This window comes from Pristiophorus japonicus, unplaced genomic scaffold, assembly GCF_044704955.1.
Source record: "Pristiophorus japonicus isolate sPriJap1 unplaced genomic scaffold, sPriJap1.hap1 HAP1_SCAFFOLD_417, whole genome shotgun sequence".
Classification (NCBI taxonomy): Eukaryota; Metazoa; Chordata; class Chondrichthyes; family Pristiophoridae; genus Pristiophorus; species Pristiophorus japonicus.
Genome location: NW_027254058.1, coordinates 569,826 through 587,956, shown reverse-complemented (window position 1 = coordinate 587,956; position 18,131 = coordinate 569,826). Strand labels below are relative to the sequence as shown.

At 47.4% G+C, this 18,131-nt stretch overlaps 1 protein-coding gene across 1 annotated transcript in view; it reads left to right on the top strand.

Annotated features, from left to right (window-relative positions):
- Positions 1-911: 911 nt before the first annotated feature.
- Positions 912-18,131, top strand: part of LOC139250737 (ribosomal RNA processing protein 1 homolog A-like) — a gene marked incomplete at its 5' end in the record, with an annotated part of 37,681 nt that continues 20,461 nt past the window's right edge. Inside the window, 12 exons of the mRNA XM_070873106.1 lie at positions 912-994; positions 3,357-3,414; positions 3,908-3,993; positions 4,577-4,638; positions 5,053-5,185; positions 5,537-5,601; positions 5,922-6,100; positions 7,193-7,290; positions 9,118-9,215; positions 9,772-9,791; positions 15,720-15,848; positions 16,112-16,698. Coding sequence (XP_070729207.1) covers positions 912-994; positions 3,357-3,414; positions 3,908-3,993; positions 4,577-4,638; positions 5,053-5,185; positions 5,537-5,601; positions 5,922-6,100; positions 7,193-7,290; positions 9,118-9,215; positions 9,772-9,791; positions 15,720-15,848; positions 16,112-16,698 — 1,598 coding nt within the window. The remainder of the gene's footprint in view (positions 995-3,356; positions 3,415-3,907; positions 3,994-4,576; positions 4,639-5,052; positions 5,186-5,536; positions 5,602-5,921; positions 6,101-7,192; positions 7,291-9,117; positions 9,216-9,771; positions 9,792-15,719; positions 15,849-16,111; positions 16,699-18,131) is intronic.

Here is an 18,131-nt window from a genome sequence, read left to right as displayed (position 1 = left end):
GGTAGAGAGAGAGAGAGACGGGGGGGGGGAGAGAGAGAGAGAGAGACGGGGGGGGGAAGAGAGAGAGAGAGACGGGGGGGGAAGAGAGAGAGAGAGAGAGAGAGAGAGAGAGAGAGACGGGGGGGAGAGAGAGAGAGAGACTGGGGGGAGAGAGAGAGAGAGACTGGGGGGAGAGGAGAGAGAGAGAGAGAGACTCGGGGAGAGAGAGAGAGAGAGGGAGAGAGAGAGAGAGAGAGAGAGAGAGAGAGAGAGAGAGAGAGAGAGAGAGAGAGAGAGAGAGGGAGAGAGGAGAGAGACTGGTGGGAGGCAGGAGAAGAGAGGACAGGGGGAGCGGGGCTGGCTTGGGTGAGTAATTGCTGGCTATGGGACAATGTTTGGTGTGGAGGGGCTGTATAAGAGGTAGAGGAGTGGAGAATTTGTTGTGGCTGGAGCAGTTTGAGATACTGAGGGGGTAAGGGCATGGAAGGATTTAAACCCTGTACAATTTTCACTCTGAGCTTGTGGCGTGGCTTCAGCCTTCCCAATGTTTAGCTGGAGGAAATTGCGGCTCTTCGAGGATTGGCCGGGCAACGCGGAGGCTGGGGTGGAGAGGGTGCCATCAGTGTGCGAGTGGCTGATGACGCAAAGGAACAGCGTGTAAACGGGTCAGAGCTTGCTGTGCACACAATGGCAGCCACATCAGCTCACTTTACTCATTACAGTGACTGCATTTCTGAGCACGCACTTGGCTGTGACCCGTTTTGGGCATTGTTCAGTGTAAATACAAGCCTTTCCTCAGATTATTGTGGCAAATTCTGCTTTCATTACATGAGGATTTGGTATTGTTACTGGAGATAGCATTGTCTTCCGTCCATTGACTCCTGCCCTGGCGCTGTGGTTTTTAATACCCCATTAAATATGATGTTTTTCAGGTGGTTTCAGTCAGGAAGAGTTACTGAAAATATGGAAGGGCATCTTCTACTGCATGTGGATGCAGGACAAACCTTTGTTACAGGTAAGCAATCGTTATTTTATTTATAAAGTTGTAGCAGAGAGTGGTCACACTGAAAGATATCTGCTTTCTCTGTTTCTTTTTCTGCTTTGGCTTCACTAATTGTCCTGGCCCAATATTTATCCCTCAATCAACATAACAAAAAAAAGCAAATGATCTGGTCATTATCACGTTGCTGTTTGTGGGAGCTTGCTGTGCGCAAAATGGCTGCCGGTGGTCGTGAAAGGCGCAATAGATATGCAAGTCCTTCGCTCTTTAATGTAAATACAATGGGCCGAGTGGCCTTCTGTGCCGCTGTGCTGGTGGGTTACCCAGAGAATGGTGTGTGTGGTCACTGAGTGAGCTCAGAACCCAGATTGCTGTGCTTTCTCTCAGCCTGTGAGCAAGTGTACTTCCGTCGCCACTCCCTGACTAGCTTGATGCATGAAGAACGGCTTCTTAAGCACCGTGCCCGAGGGCGATGAGCAATTGCGGAGTTGCACCTCGGCCAGAGCCAGAGTCTCTTGATTAAGAACATAACATAAGAATTAGGAACAGAAGTAGGCCATCTAGCCCCTAGAGCCTGCTCCGCCATTCAACAAGATCATGGCTGATCTGGCCGTGGACTCAGCTCCACTTACCCGCCCGCTCCCCGTAACCCTTAATTCCCTTATTGGTTAAAAATCTATCTATCTGTGACTTGAATACATTCAATGAGCTAGCCTCAACTGCTTCCTTGGGCAGAGAATTCCACAGATTCACAACCCTCTGGGAGAAGAAATTCCTTCTCAACTCGGTTTTAAATTGGCTCCCCGTATTTTGAGGCTGTGCCCCCTAGTTCTAGTCTCCCCGACCAGTGGGAACAACCTCTCTGCCTCTATCCTGTCTATCCCTTTCATTATTTTAAATGTTTCTATAAGATCACCCCTCATCCTTCTGAACTCCAACGAGTAAAGACCCAGTCTACTCAATCTATCATCATAAGGTAACCCCCTCATCTCCGGAATCAGCCTAGTGAATTGTCTCTGTACCCCCTCCAAAGCTAGTGTATCCTTCCTTAAGTAAGGTGTCCAAAACTGCACGCAGTACTCCAGGTGCGGCCTCACCAATACCCTATACAGTTGCAGAAGGACCTCCCTGCTTTTGTACTCCATCCCTCTCGCAATGAAGGCCAACATTCCATTCGCCTTCCTGATTACCTGCTGCACCTGCAAACTAACTTTTTGGGATTCATGCACAAGGACCCCCAGGTCCCTCTGCACCGCAGCATGTTGTAATTTCTCCCCATTCAAATAATATTCCCTTTTACTGTTTTTTTTTTCCCAAGGTGGATGACCTCACTTTCCAACATTGTATTCCATCTGCCAAACCGTAGCCCATTCGCTTAACCTATCTAAATCTCTTTTCAGCCTCTCTGTGTCCTCTACACAACCCGCTTTCCCACTAATCTTTGTGTCATCTGCAAATTTTGTTACACTACACTCTGTCCCCTCTTCCAGGTCATCTATGTATATTGTAAACAGTTGTGGTCCCAGCACCGATCCCTGTGGCACACCACTAACCACCGATTTCCAACCCGAAAAGGACCCATTTAGCCCGACTCTCTACTTTCTGTTAGCCAGCCAATTCTCTATCCATGCTAATACATTTCCTCTGACTCCGCGTACCTTTATCTTCTGCAGTAACCTTTTGTGTGACACCTTATCGAATGCCTTTTGAAAATCTAAATACACCACATCCATCGGTACACCTCTATCCACCATTCTCGTTATATCAAAGAATTCCAATAAATTAGTTAAACATGATTTCCCCTTCATGAATCCATGCTGCATCTGCTTGATTGCACTATTCCTATCTAGATGTCCCGCTATTTCTTCCTTAATAGTTTCAAGCATTTTCCCCACTACAGATGTTAAACTAACCGGCCTATAGTTACCTGCCTTTTGTCTGCCCCCTTTTTTAAACAGAGCCGTTCAATTAGCTGCTTTCCAATCCGCTGGTACCTCCCCAGAGTCCAGAGAATTTTGGTAGATTATAACGAATGCATCTGCTATAACTTCTGCCATCTCTTTTAATACCCTGGGATGCATTTCATCATATTCTCTGCTCGATGGTGGTGTTTGCCTCATCGGGCAGCAAATAGTGCATTCCAGACTGTAGGGGACCTGAGGCCTACTTGCAAAGAGCCGATGGTGATGCTGGATCTGAGGAAATGTCGACTATACCAGCTCAGGGCTGTAGTTACCAACAGCGTGAGGGTGTCCTGCTGCAGACTACCACTGTGCTTTGGCTCTCTACATCTTGACAAGGGCACAAGTTAATTCGTTCAGCGAGCGTTTTCAGCACATGTGATTTCACTCATTAAAACCTCCCCTGCTTGTTACAGGAAGAACTGGCAAACTCCATTGCCCAGCTTGTACACACTTTCAGGAATCTGGATGCCAGTAAGTTGCTGCTCATTTGCCTCCAATATCAAATCCCAGAGAGAAAAGTTATAAAGTTGTGGGTGGACGTGCCAAGTGTGAAGATAAGTCATTGGGCGAAGGGGTAAACGTGCGGAATAGGGGAGGACATTGCCCTGGGTTTCAGTCGGGCCCAGGATTTTGGGGGTGCGCCCTGGGTGGGAATGGGACATGAAGTGTGCATGTTGTCATGGGGTTGCACACTGGGTTTGGTGTGTCTGCATCGTGAAGAATTGCCATCCGAGGGTCAGGGTTCCATGTACCTGATTACCGTATCAATGTAAAGGAGTGACTGGGACACAGCAGCCGTCGGTGACAAATCTAGCAGATTGGAAGGTTTTGGATGGGGAGCCTTGATCAGGACTGGAGGTGTGACCGGGGGTGCTTGCCGATATGCGTATCTCCAGCAGTTTCGGTTTTGATTGCTAATGAACGTGGGTGCAGTGAGCGTCTCTTGTTTCTTGCCCTGCTCCAGAATTCCTGTTCATGGAGACGTTCTTTCAAACGATGAATCGCGAGTGGAATGGCATCGATCGTCTGCGTCTGGATAAATTCTACACGGTGAGATGTTGTGCAACTTATCCTGTCCCAAATGTTCAGTCTTGGGCAGCCATTGTACTAATGCCAAGGAGGTCCTCAATCCAGAGACTTGAGCTATAATACAGGGTGACGTCTTTGTGTAGTACTGAGGGAGTGCGGCACTGTCGGAGGGGCGGTACTGAGGGAGCGCTGCACCGTCGGAGGGGCAGCACTCGGAGTGCGGCACCGTCGGAGGGGCAGTACTGAGGGAGCGCCGCACTGTCGGAGGGGCAGTACTGAGGGAGCGCCGCACTGTCGGAGGGGCGGTACTGAGGGAGCGCCGCACTGTCGGAGGGGCGGTACTGAGGGAGCGCCACACTGTTGGGGACCATTTTGCAGTTGAAAGATTAAATCGAGGTGCCGTGTGCTCTCTGAGGTTGATTCCATGCTCACTATTTCATTCGAGCCATGACCAGCATTCTCCTCTCTGTGTTGACCAGGAATATGGGAGAACTTCCTGCTGTTGACCCCGATTGTTGGCTCTCCGTAGCTGAGCCACTGGGGAAGCTGTGTTAAAGTGAATGGAGAATTGTGGCTGTGGTTGACGCTGTGTCTTGCTCCATAGCTCATCCGTTTGGTCCTGAGGCAGTTTCTCGAGGAATTGAAGAGCGTGAGCTGGGATGACGGGTGAGTCGAGCTTTAACCATCCTCCAGGCACTCTCTGAACAGAGCATGAAACTGAAAATATTGTCGCAAAATACTCTGGATATTAAATCCTGTCGTTCTTTAGTGAGCAAGGCTGGGTGCTGTTAGTTTGTCAGATGTGTGAGTGATCCCCCCCCTCCCCCAGTGAGGGGGGTGCTTACCGATTCCCCCAGTGAGGGGGGTGCTTACCGATTTCCCCCAGTGAGGGGGGTGCTTACCGATTCCCCCAGTGAGGGGGGTGCTTACCGATTCCCCCAGTGAGGGGGGTGCTTACCGATTCCCCCAGTGAGGGGGGTGCTTACCGATTCCCCCAGTGAGGGGGGTGTTTACCGATTCCCCCAGTGAGGAGGCTGTACCCTGTGATTCCCGGAGTGAACCTTTCTGATTCTGTTGCAGTGTTGTCAGCCGTTTTGTAAGCTGTGTGACGAAGGAAGTGCTGAACCCTGCCAGTAACACTGCGCCCAGTGGAATCCGCTTCCATTTCATCGATATCTACCTTCAAGAGCTGGCAAAAGTTGGTGCACAGCAGGTAAAGAGAATGTGAACCCTGAAGGGGTGGAGTTTCCTGATCAGCTGCAGACTGCAATCCTGTAACAATCACTCGTTCTCCACACCCACACACTCTGGGTGTGACGCCAATGAGACTGTTGTAAAACAGTATAGAATTGCCTGCATCAACAGCTGAACTCCGACTTCAAAGCTTAATTCTAACACGCTCAGCCCAACCCCTCTGCGATCTCAGCCAGTCGCTCCCATTATTCGCTTTACTTGTTCTATGATAAAATGTTGCGTAAAATATAAATTGAGCTGTACAAGAGTAATTACACAATGGAACGTACAATTCTTGCGCTGTATCAATGTTTTTTTGGTTTTGCCCCAGTTGTCTGCGGAACAGAACCTGACGTTTATTGATCCTTTCTGTCGAATTGCTGCCAAAACCAAAGAGTAAGTATTGATCTGCTGCCGAGTCTGTCTGTGCTGTGTGAGAGGGTGATGTGTATTGGTGCGTGTGAGGGTGACTCCCTCCCGCGCTGCCGATCGGGGCTGGTGTATTGGTGTGTGTAGGGTGTACTGTACTGTTACCGTGCTCTAATTGTGTGTGTGTACTGTTACCGTGCTCTAATTGTGTGTGTGTGTGTACTGTTACCGTGCTCTAATTGTGTGTGTGTGTGTGTGTACTGTTGCTGTGCTCTAATTGAGTGTGTGTGTGGGGTGTACTGTTACCGTGCTCTTAATTGTTCTCCCTGACTGTGCTGCGGCAACAGCCGGGTTCTGTTTCACGCGATCTCACAGGGAATCTTTGAGATGATTGCAGACCAGGCACCTTTTGCTATTGAGGATTTAATGAATGAACTACGGGGTGATGAGGATGAGGCCAATTCGGTTGAGGAACTGCATTCAACCAACGAGGAGGAAGATTCAACTCTGTCACCAAAGATAAACGGTGAGGAATCCATCCTGTGAATTGGAATGCCTTTAGCCTAGATTGCGTAGACTAGGCCTATATTCTCTGGGGTTACAAAGAATGAGAGGTGATCTCATTGAAACATACAAAATTCTTACAGGGCTTGACAGGGTAGATGCAGCGAGGATGTTTTCCCCCGGGCTGGGGAGTCTAGAACCAGGGGTCACAGTCTCAGGATAAGGGGTTGGCCATTTAGGACTGAGATGAGAAATTTCTTCACTCAGAGGGTGGTGAATCTTTGGAATTCTCTGCCCCAGAGGGCTGTGGAGATTCAGTCGTTGAGTATATTTAAGACAGAGATCGATAGATTTTTGGATATTGAGGGAATCGAGGGATATGGAGATTGGGTGCCAAAGTGGAGTTGAGGTTGAAGATCAGCCATTGAATGGTGGAGCAGGCTCGAGGGGCCGAATGGCCGACTCATGCTACTATCTCTCCTATTCTTTGGAGTAATTGCAGCCAGCTAACCAAACAAAAGGTGTTGGTTTTGAGTTTCCCATCGCCCCATTTATGCGCTGACCTGCTCTGCCTTGTTTGGCTTGGTGCAGGGTCTCTCCCCGGGGTCGGTGCGGGGTGTCTCCCCGGGGTCGGTGCGGGGTGTCTCTCCCCCGGGGTCGGTGCGGGGTGTCTCTCCCCCGGGGTCGGTGCGGGGTGTCTCTCCCCCGGGGTCGGTGCGGGGTGTCTCTCCCCCGGGGTCGGTGCGGGGTGTCTCTCCCCCGGGGTCGGTGCGGGGTGTCTCCCCGGGGTCGGTGCGGGGTGTCTCCCCGGGGTCGGTGCGGGGTGTCTCCCCGGGGTCGGTGCGGGGTGTCTCCCCTTCGCCCGGTGCGGGAGGGGGTCTCTCCCCCTCGCCCGGTGCGGGGGGGGGGGGTCTTGCCCTTGGGGTGTGGTGATCAGCACCAGTCCTGAAGGTGGTGCTGCAGTTTAATTGGTTCCATGAGCCTTTAACACTTGGAACACGTTTGATTTCAGAAAGACTGCAGCACTTTGTAGCTTCCAGGTTAATTTGTTACGCCACAGCTTGATGCAGAATCCTGCAGTTGTTGAAATGATGATCGCTGGTTCTGCGCACAGGTTCCACGTATGGGAAAGGGAAGCAGTTGCCGAAACATGGAGAGGGAGAGAACCTGAATCAATCCAGATACGACACCGATGTTGGACCTGTACTCCAGGTACTTGTCACTCTAAATATTAATATCTTATTAAATTGACATTTGAAATGGGTAGTGGGGACTTTAGTGGAATTGTTAAGTGAAACAAATTTTTCCCTGTGCCCCAGCGCAAAGACGGCAGTGGGCTTGGCGGCCTTGGAGTGTGGCTGGCTCTGATTGGGTGCTGTTGTGTGGCTGGCTCTGATTGGGTGCTGTTGTGTGGCTGGCTCTGATTGGGTGCTGTCGTGTGGCTGGCTCTGATTGGGTGCTGTCGTGTGGCTGGCTCTGATTGGGTGCGGTCGTGTGGCTGGCTCTGATTGGGTGCGGTCGTGTGGCTGTCTCTGATTGGGTGCGGTCGTGTGACTGACTCTGATTGGGTGCGGTAGTGTGGCTGGGTCTGATTGGGTGCGGTAGTTGGCTGGGTCTGATTGGGTGCGGTTGTGTGGCGTTTATCGTACTGGGCTAGCAAGCAGTGCCATCATCAGAAAGTTGTGAAATTGAATCCTGCTTATGTGTCGGCTGGCACCAGGTACAGCGACCATAAAATCTGCCCGATTGTCAGAAAACCTAGCTTCAGGGAAGAGATCTTATCCCCCTTTCTGGACTGGCCCCGACCCCAATCCTAACCCCAACCCCAACTTCCTTCATTGTCGCTAGGTAAAACCCTGCATCTTGGAGGTATAGTGAACAGTGAGGAGGAGAGGGATAGGCTTCAGTCAGACATAGCCTGGTGAAATGGGCGGACACGTGCAGATTAAATTTAACACAGAAAAGTGTGAAGTGATGCATTTTGGTAGAAAGAATGTGAAGAGGACATTTAAACTAAATGGTACAATCCCACGAACAGAGACACCTGGGGGTATATGTGCATAAATCGTTGAAGGTGGTAGGGCAGGTTGAGAAAGCGGTTAAAAAGGCTTCCGGGATCCTGGGCTTCATAAATAGAGGCATAGAGTACAAAAATGTGGAAATGATGAACCTGTATAAAACACTGGTTCGGCCCCACCTTAGGAAGGATGTGAAGGCTTTAGAGAGGGTGTAGAAAATATTAACGCGAATGGTTCCAGGGATGAGGGACTTCAGTTACGTGGAGAAGCTGGGGTTGTTCTCCTTAGAGCAGAGATGGCTGAGAGGAGATTTGATCGAGGTGTCCAAAATCATGAGGGGTCTGGACAGAGTAGATAGAGAGAAACTGTTCCCATTGGCGGTAGGGCCGAGAACCAGAGGACACAGATTTAAGGTGATTGGCAGAAGAAACGTTTTTACGCAGCGAGTGGTTAGGATCTAGAATGCCCTGCCTGATTGAGTCTGCCTCCACCACCCAATCGTGGCTTTCAACAGGGAAAAAATTGCAGGGCTCCAGGGAAAGGGTCTGGCTGTGAGTCGACCCGGGCTCGACGGGCTGAATGGCCGCCTGTGCTGTAACCATTCTATGATTCTATGAACTCCCTCCCTAACAGCACTGTGGGAGCACCTTCATCACAAGGACTGCAGCAGTTCAAGAAAAAGGCCCAGCACCACCTGGTGGAGGGCATTCCATGGGATGTTAGAATTAACAATTCCCCTCTGTTCTGTTCTCCTAATGCAAATGCTATGGTACTTGTGGCAAGTGAGGAGTGCTGTAGAATTGTCTGTTGTGTTTATTGAAAGACTTGCATTTATATCACGCGTTTCATCCCCTCAGCGCTTTACAGCCAGTGAAGTAGTTTTGAAGTGTCATCACTGTTGTAATGTATGAATGGATCACACATTAACAGCACGTAGTCTGTGTGGCTGCAGGGATCTTTGTGTGTGGTTAGCAATATAGAAGAGGGGTCCTTAAGTCCTGTTTGTTGCGTTTCTGAACAGTTTGACTACGGGGCCATTGCTGACCGGCTATTCCAGTTCTCCAGCAGAGGGAGCACTCCTGCCCAGAACAGGAAGCGTCTCTATAAGTTGGTGTGCAAGTAAGTGCCTCTCTCGTCATTTTAGTATTAGAGATTTTTTCATTTTCAGCTATACCCCCACCCTCTCCGAAGCACATGTCCCTTGCACTGTCCAACCCTCTCCCTAACTCTCACCCATGTTCATTACACTCTCAAACCTTCACCATCTTACTACATTTCTGTCTGACTAGTTGTGTGTTTACTGACTTTCTAAACCCTGTATGGTTTGTTGTGTAACTACGCACACTCGGTACTGTAATTCTTTGTAATGTGTGTAACTGCTCACGCTCGGTTCTGTAATACCTTGTAGTGTGTGTAACTACACGCTCGGTACTGTAATATCCTGCAGTGTGTGTAACTGCACACACGCTCGGTACTGTAATATCCTGTAGTGTCTGTAACTACACGCTCGGTACTGTAATATCCTGTAGTGTGTGTAACTACACGCTCGGTACTGTAATACCTTGTAGTGTGTGTAATTACACACGCTCGGTACTGTAATACCCTGTAGTGTGTGTAACTGCTCAGTCTGTCTGTGTCCTGCTCTAAGTATTCTTTTTCTCTTCCATCCCATTAGGTTCCGGGATTTAGCGGAAGGTGAGGATGGAGGCCTTCAGCTCACCTGTGACTGAAGCAGCCTTTGGCTTGGCATGTTACTGATATTTTGCAGCGTTTTCAGGGGAATGTCTCATCTCAACAATAGATCTCTTCGAGCAAGTCAACTTTGAAAAAATCCGAGCTAGCTACATACTTCAGGATGCGACTAGCTACTTTGGGATTGGGGAGGGGTTTGATGAAGTCTTGGTCTTTTCTTGTGACTCCCTGTGGCTGGAGAATCGGAGGAGCCCGATTCACACTGTCATTGGGAAATGATATCTTGCAGGGATTTGCGAGAGAAGAAACGGTTGGTAATTAGATGGTGCTGTCTTTAAGAAGAGGATCCCTTTACCGCGGATCCCTTTACCATTCGGCCCCTCGAACCTGCTCTGCCATTCAATAAGATCATAGCTGATCTTCTACCTCAACTCCACTTTCCTGCACTATCCCCATATCCCTTGATTCCCATAACATTCTAAAAATTTACCACCCTCTGAATGAATAAGTTTCTCCTCATCTCAGTCCTAAATGGCCGACCCCTTATCCTGAGACTGTGACCCCTGGTTCTCGACTCCCCAGCCCGGGGGAAACATCCTCCCTGCATCTACCCTGTCAAGCCCTGTAAGAATTTCGTATGTTTCAATGAGATCACCTCCCAATTTTTCTCCTTCGGCGGTCCCTTATATCGAGGATGACTTGCTTCCATGCCAAAAAGGGATGAGTTCACAGGTGTTTCAATGAACGAACTCATATTCAAGGGTGGAAGATGCCTGTGTATGGATTTTTGAAGCGTGTGGTTGCCGTTGCACACCAGCCACCACACGGGCTTGTCGGAGCAAGGTCTTGGTCCAGTGGCAAGACGACTGGAGACCAACTCTGCTGCACGGACCTAGTGCGCGCACACACATCGCAGTGTGGGCTGGCCTGTGCTGCCCCTGGGCCCACGCCTCTTCTGTAGATAAGGCCTAGTCTACTCAATCTCTCCTCACAGGACAATTCCCCCATGTCTGATGAACCTTCATTGCATTCCCTCGATGGCAAGTATATCCTTCCTTAGGTAAGGAGACCAAAACTGTATGCAATACTCCAGGTGTGGTCTCACCAGGACCCTATATAATTGCAGTAAGACGTCTTTACGCTTAGACTCAAATCCTCTTGTAATAAAGGCCAATGTACCATTTGCTTTCCTAATTGCTTGCTGTACCTGCAGGTTAACTTTCAGTGATTGGTGTACAAGGACACCCAGGTCCCTCTGAACACCAACATTTCCCAATCTCTCACCACTTTCCTATTTTTCCTACCAAAGTGGATAACTTCACATTTCTCCACATTATATTCCATTTGCCATGTTCTTGCTCACTCACTTAGCCTATCTATATCCCCTTGAAGTTTCTTTACATCCTCCTCACAACTTACATTCCACCTAGCTTTGTATCATCAGCAAACTTGGATATATTACATTTTCTCCCCTCATCCAAATCATTGATATAGATTATGAATAGCTGGGGCCCCAGCACTGATCCTTGCGGTACCCCACTAGTTACAGCTTGGCAACCTGAAAATGACCCGTTTATTCCTACTCTCTGTTTTCTGTCCGTTAACCAATCCTTAGTCCACCCCTCTTAAATCTTCTCTTAGCTTTCTCTGCTCTCAGGAGAACAACCCCAGCTATACTGAACTCTGGCTCGCTCTGGAGTCACTGCGTTCAGTTCTGGCCCCACCCCTCAGGGAGGATATATCGACCTCTGATGGGATACAGCGCAGATTCACCAGACTGATACCGGGGCTGAAAGAGTTAAATTATGCGGACAGGTTGCACAGACTGGGCTTGTATTCCCTTGAATGTAGAAGGTTATAGGATGATCTAATTGAGGCATTTTAGATGATCAAAGAAGTTGATAGGTGACTTTAATCTTATAGACTGGCCAAACCAAATTAGTAATAATACTGTGGCAGATGAATTCCTGGAGTGTGTACGAGATGGTATTTTAGACCAATATGTTGAAGAGCCTACTAGGGAACAGGCTATCCTAGATTGGGTATTGTGCAATGAGAAGGGGTTAATTAACAGTGTTGTTGTGTGGGGTCCTTTTGGAAGAGTGACCATAACATGATTGAATTTCTTAAGATGGAAAGTGAAGTGAAGTCCAATCCGAAACTAGGGTCCTAAATCTAAACAAAGGAAACTCCGAAGGTATGAGGAATGAATTGGCGATGATAGATTGGGAAGATTCATTGAAAGGCATGACGGTGAATAGACAATGGCTAATATTTAAGGAACGAATGCATGAATTGCAAGAGTTATACATTCCTTTCTGGCGTAAAAACACAAAAGGAAAAGTGGCCCAACCATGGCTAACAAAAGAAATTAAGGATGTATTAGATCCAAAGAGGAGTGTACAAAGTTGCCAGAAAAAGTAGCAAGCCTGAGGATTGGGAGCAGTTTAGAATTCAGCAAAAAAGGACCACGAGATTGTTTAAGAGGGTAAAAATAGAGTAAGAGAGTAAACTTGCAAGAAACATAAAAACCGACTGCAGAAGTTTCTACAAGTATGTAAAAAGAAAACGATTCGTGAAGACAAATGTAGGTCCTTTACAGACAAACGGGGAACAAGGAAATGGCAGAACAATTAAATAAATACTTCGGTTCTGTCTTTACGGAAGAGGACACAGATAACGACCCAGAAATGCGAGGGAATCGAGGGTCGAGTGAGCAATAGGAATTAAAAGAAATGATTTAGTAAGAAAATAGTGCTGGAGAAACTAATGGGACTGAAGGCTGATAAATCCCCAGGGCCTGATGATCTGCATCCCAGAGTACTAAAATAGGTAGCCATGGAAATAGTAGATGCATTGGTTGTCATCTTCCAAAATTCTATAGATTTATGGAACAGTTCTTGCAGATTGGAGGGTGGCAAATGTAACCCCACTATTTAAAAAAAAAAAAGGAGGGAGAGAGAAAACAGGGAACTACAGACCGGTTAGCCTGACATCAGTAGTAGGGAAAATGCTGGAGTCTAATATAAAGGATGTGATAACGGGACACTTTATAAAAAAAAAAATATCAACAGGATTAAACAAAGTCAACATCGATTTATGAAAGGAAAATCGTGTTTGATAGACCTACTGGAATTTTTTGAGGATGTAAGTGATAGAATAGATAAGGGAGAACCAGTGGATGTTAGTGTATTTGGATTTTCAGAGGCCTTTGATAAAGTCCCACATAAGAGCTTAGTGTGCAAAATTAAAGCACATAGGATTGGGGGTAATGTACTGGCATGGATTGAAAATTGGTTAACTGACATGATACAGAGAGCAGGAATAAACAGGTCTTTTTCGGGGTGGCGGGCAGTGACTAGTGGGGTACCACAGGGATCAGTGCTTGGGCCTCAGCTATTCACAATATATGTAAAATAATTTGGATGAGGGAACCAAATGTAATATTTACAAGTTTGCTGATGACAAAACTAGGTGGGATTGTGAGTTGTGAGGAGGATGCAAAGACACTGCAAGGCGATTTAGATAGGTTGAGTGAGTGAGGGGGCAAACACATGTCAGATGCAGTACAACGTGGATAAATGTGAAGTTATCCACTTTGGTAGGAAAAACATGGACAAAGTATTATTTAAATGGTGATGGCTTGGGAAGTGTCGATGTACAGAGGGACCTGGGTGTCCTTGTACACCAGTCATTGAAAGCAAACATGCAGGTGCAGCAAGCAGTTAGGAAGGCAAATGGTATGTTGGCCTTCATTGCAAGAGGATCTCTTACTACAGTTATACAGGGCCTTGGTAAGACCGCACCTGGAGTATTGTGTGGAGATTTGGTCTCCTTTCCTAAGAAAGGATATACTTGCCATAGAGGGAGTGCAGCGAAGGTTCACCAGACTGATTCTTGGGATGGCAGGACATGTGAACATAAGAAATTGGAACAGGAGTAGGCCATACGGCCCCTCAAGCCTGCTCCACAATTTAATACGATCATGGCTGATCCGTTCATCGACTCGGGTCCACTTCCCTGCCCGTCCCCCATAACCCCTTAATCCCTTATCGGTTAAGAAACTGTCTATCTCTGTCTTAAATTTATTCAATGTCCCGGCTTCCACAGCTCTCTGAGGCAGCGAATTCCACAGATTTACAACCCTCAGAGACTAAATTAATCCTCATCTCATTTTTAAATGGGCGGCCCCGTATTCTAAGATTATGCCCCCTAGTTCTAGTCTCCCCCATCAGTGGAAACATCTTCTCTGCATCCACCTTGTCAAGCCCCCTCATAATCTTATACATTTCGATAAGATCACCTCTCATTCTTCTAAATGCCAATGAGCAGAGGCCCAACCTCCTCGACCTTTCCCCATATTTCCTCATAAGTCAACCCCCTCATTTCCGGAATCAACTTGGTGAACCTCTGAACTGCCTCCAAAGCAAGTATATCTTTCGTAAATATGGAAATCAAAACTGTATGCAGTATTCCAGGTGTGGCCTCACCAATACCCTGTACAATTGTAGCAAGACTTCCCTGCTCTTATACTCCATCCCCTTTGCAATAAAGGCCAAGATTCCATTGGCCTTCCTGATTACTTGCTGTACCTGCATACTAAACTTCTGTGTTTCATGCGCAAATACCCCTCAGTCCCGCTGTACTGCAGCACTTGCAATTTTTCTCCATGTAAATAATAACTTGCTCTTTGATTTTTTTCTGCCAAACCTCACATTTCCAACATTATACTCCATCTGCCAAATTTTTTCCCACTCACTTAGCCTGTCTGTGTCTTTTTGCAGATTTTTTGTGTCCTTTTCACACATTGCTTTTCCGCCCATCTTTGTATCGTCAGCAAATTTGACTACGTTACATTCGGACCTTTCTTCCAAGTCGTTAATATAGATTGCAAATATTTGGGGTCCCAGCACTGATCCCTGCGTACCCCACGAGTTACTGATTGCCAACCTGAGAATGAACCATTTATCCTGACTCTCTGTTTTCTGTTAGTTAGCTAATCCTCTACCCATGTTAATATATTATCCCCAACCCCATGAACTTTTATCTTGTGCAGTAACCTTTTATGTGGCACCTTGTCAGATGCCGCCTTGTAGTCCAAATACACCACGTCCACTGGTTCCTCTTTATCCACCCTGTTCGTTACATCCTCAATTATCTCCAGCAAATTTGTCACACATGATTTCCCCTTCATAAATCCATGCTGACTCTGCCTGACCGAATTTTGCTTTCCCAAATGTCGTGCTCCTGCTTCTTTAATAATGGACTCCAGCATTTTCCCAACCACAGATGTTAGGCTAACTGGTCTATAGTTTCCTGCTTTTTGTCTGCCTCCTTTTTTGTTTGATGAGAGATTGGGTCGACTAGGCCTGTATTCATTAGAGTTTAGAAGAATGAGAGGTGATCCCATTGAAATGTATAAAATTCTGACTGGGTTAGACAGACTGGATGCGGGGAGGATGTTTCCCCTGGCTGGGAAGTCTAGAACAAGGGGTTACAGTCTCAGGATATGGGGTAGGACATTTAGGTCTGAGATGAGGAGAAATTTTTTCACTCAGAGGGTGGTGAACCTGTGGAATTCTCTACCACCGAGTGGAGGCCAAGTCAATGAATATATTTAAGAGGGAGATAGATAGATTTCTAGAAACAAAAGGCATCAAGGGTTATGGGGGAAAAGTGGGAATATGGTGTTGAGAGAGGATCAGTCATGATATTGAATTGAAGGTTGAAGGGCCGAATGGCCTACTATTGCTCCTATTTTCTATGTTTCTATAGGGAGAAACTATTTCCTCTGGTGGGATAGACCAGATGGCATAAAAACTTTAGCATAACTTCCTGGCTTTTGTGCTCTATGTCTGTGTTTATAAAGCTCAGGATACCCTATAACGTACTGTGATTATACAACCTGAATTGCCTGTGTTGCGTATACAGGAATCTTTCCACAAGATGATTTCCCTCCAGAGCTGTCAACAGATGAGGAAGATGAAGATTTTTGTCGGAAAAAAAGAAAGAAGAAACAAAGACTGGCAAAGGCTTTGGAGGGGAGCCGGGAAGGAGGGGGTGAGCTGGTTTCTGTATTTCTTTATTAATTCAACATGTGTAGGTATTAAAGGTGGTGAATATCATTGGGGGGGGGGGGGGGGCGGTGAGGGGGGGTGTGTGAAATGGGCAGGGGAGCACCCGGGAGCGAGGTCCCTTTCCTCAATAGATGCTGACGAAGATGGTAAACTGTTGCGGTTCTCCCCTCCGTCCTCCCCCGAACTGGATTGTGATGTCTGTGCCGTTAGAATCCTTGTTCTGAAAGTCAGTTTCTTTCTCTCCAGATAAAAAGAAAGTAGGAAAAGGACAAACGAAAAAGAAATGTTTGGTACAGAAGCTGCCGTCAGTCGGAGGCGGGGGTGAAGAGCCAGCGGCGGACAAAGTGAAGGAAGAGGCTGATCCCACAGAACAGAAACCCCCAAGGAAAAAGAAGAAGAAATCGAGAGCTGCTAAAATTGCACAAGCGCCAGCGGGTGATCTGGTCAGCGGCGATACGCCAGAGTTTGAAAGTCAGAGAGAGGAAAATGTTGTGGGTGAAAACCAACCGAGCACAGCTGGGCTGGGTATACAGCCTGTGGCGCTTATCGCAGACTCTGTAACTGGGCCCCCACAACTAAAGCGCAAGAAGAGGAGGAGGAGCAGGAAGGTGCAAGCCCAGCTCCTCAATGGGAGAGGATTGCCTGAAGGCCCGATACCCACAGAACCTGTTGGTAAAAAAGTCCAAAAAATTCTAGTGAAGCTTAAAAAGCTGCAAACCAAGAAGCTGGAGGCTGCCGATCAATTGTCTCCCAGCCAGGCCGCAGGCAGGAGGAAGGGCAAGGACCCAGCCGAGAGCCACGGCAACAGCAAGAAGCTCAGAGTCAAAAGCAGCGTAAGTTGGAATGATTGCCAGTGTCCAACCTCCAATTACGGGCGGGTTTGGAATGATCCTGGGTCTCTACCCTCTGGTTAAGGCTGGCTCTAAGTCAAAAGCTGCAGGTTCATTAGTCATTGAAAGTGGGCATGCAGGTACAGCAGGCGGTGAAGAAGGCAAATGGTATGTTGGCCTTCATAGCTAAGGGATTTGAGTATAGGAGCAGGGAGGTCTTACTGCAGTTGTACAGGGCCTTGGTGAGGCCTCACCTGGAATATTGTGTTTGGTTTTGGTCGTCTAATCTGAGGAAGGACGTTCTTGCTATTGAGGGAGTGCAGCGAAGGTTCACCAGACTGATTCCAGGGATGGCAGGACTGACATATGAGGAGAGACTGGATCAACTGAGCCTTTATATACTGGAGTTTAGAAGGATGAGAGGGGATCTCATAGAAACATATAAGATTCTGACGGGACTGGACAGGTTAGGTGCGGGAAGAATGTTCCCGATATTGGGGAAATCCAGAACCAGGGGCCACAGTCTTAGGATAAGGAGTAGGCCATTTAGGACTGAGACGAGGAGAAACTTCTTCATACAGAGAGTTGTTAACCTGTGGAATTCCCTAACTCAGAGAGTTGTTGATGCTAATTCATTGGATATATTCAAGAGGGAGTTAAATATGGCCCTTACGGCTAAGAGGATCAAGGGGTATAGAGAGAAAGCAGGAAAGGGGTACTGAGGGAATGATCAGCCATGATCTTATTGAATGGTGGTGCAGGCTCGAAGGGCCGAATGGCCTACACCTGCACCTATTTTCTATGTTTCTATCCACAGGCTTTAGAGGGAGCAAGTTGCAGATTCCCACTATCCTTTATGTAAAAAGTGCTTCCTGATTTCATTCCTGAATGGCCTGGTGCTAATTTTAAGATAATGTTGAGACCCAGTATAGATCCCTGGGGAACAGTACTTGTCATAACTGGCTGATCAGGGAACATTCCCTTTATCGCCCCACTCTCACCTTCCTGCCAGTTACCAACCTGTGTTGTAAGGTTGGCTCCAATTACACACTTGTTTATTTTTGGTAATCTCTCGTCTCAAACCACATCGACTGCCTTCTGGAAGTTTATGATTGATGGATGTTTTTGTGACTGGAAGGATGTTTCCAGTGGGGTTCCACAGGGCTCAGTACTAGGTCCCTTGCTTTTTGTGGTATACATCAATGATATAGACTTGAATATAGAGGGTATGATTAAGAAGTTTGCAGATTATATTAAAATCGGCTGTGTGGTTGATAATGAAGAAGAAAGCTGTCGACTGCAGGAAGATATCAATGTACTGGTCAGGTGGGCAGAACAGTGGCAAATGGAATTTAATCCAGAGAAGTGAGGTAATGCACTTGGGGAGGGCTAATAAGGAAAGGGAATATACATTAAATGGTAGGATACTGAAAAGT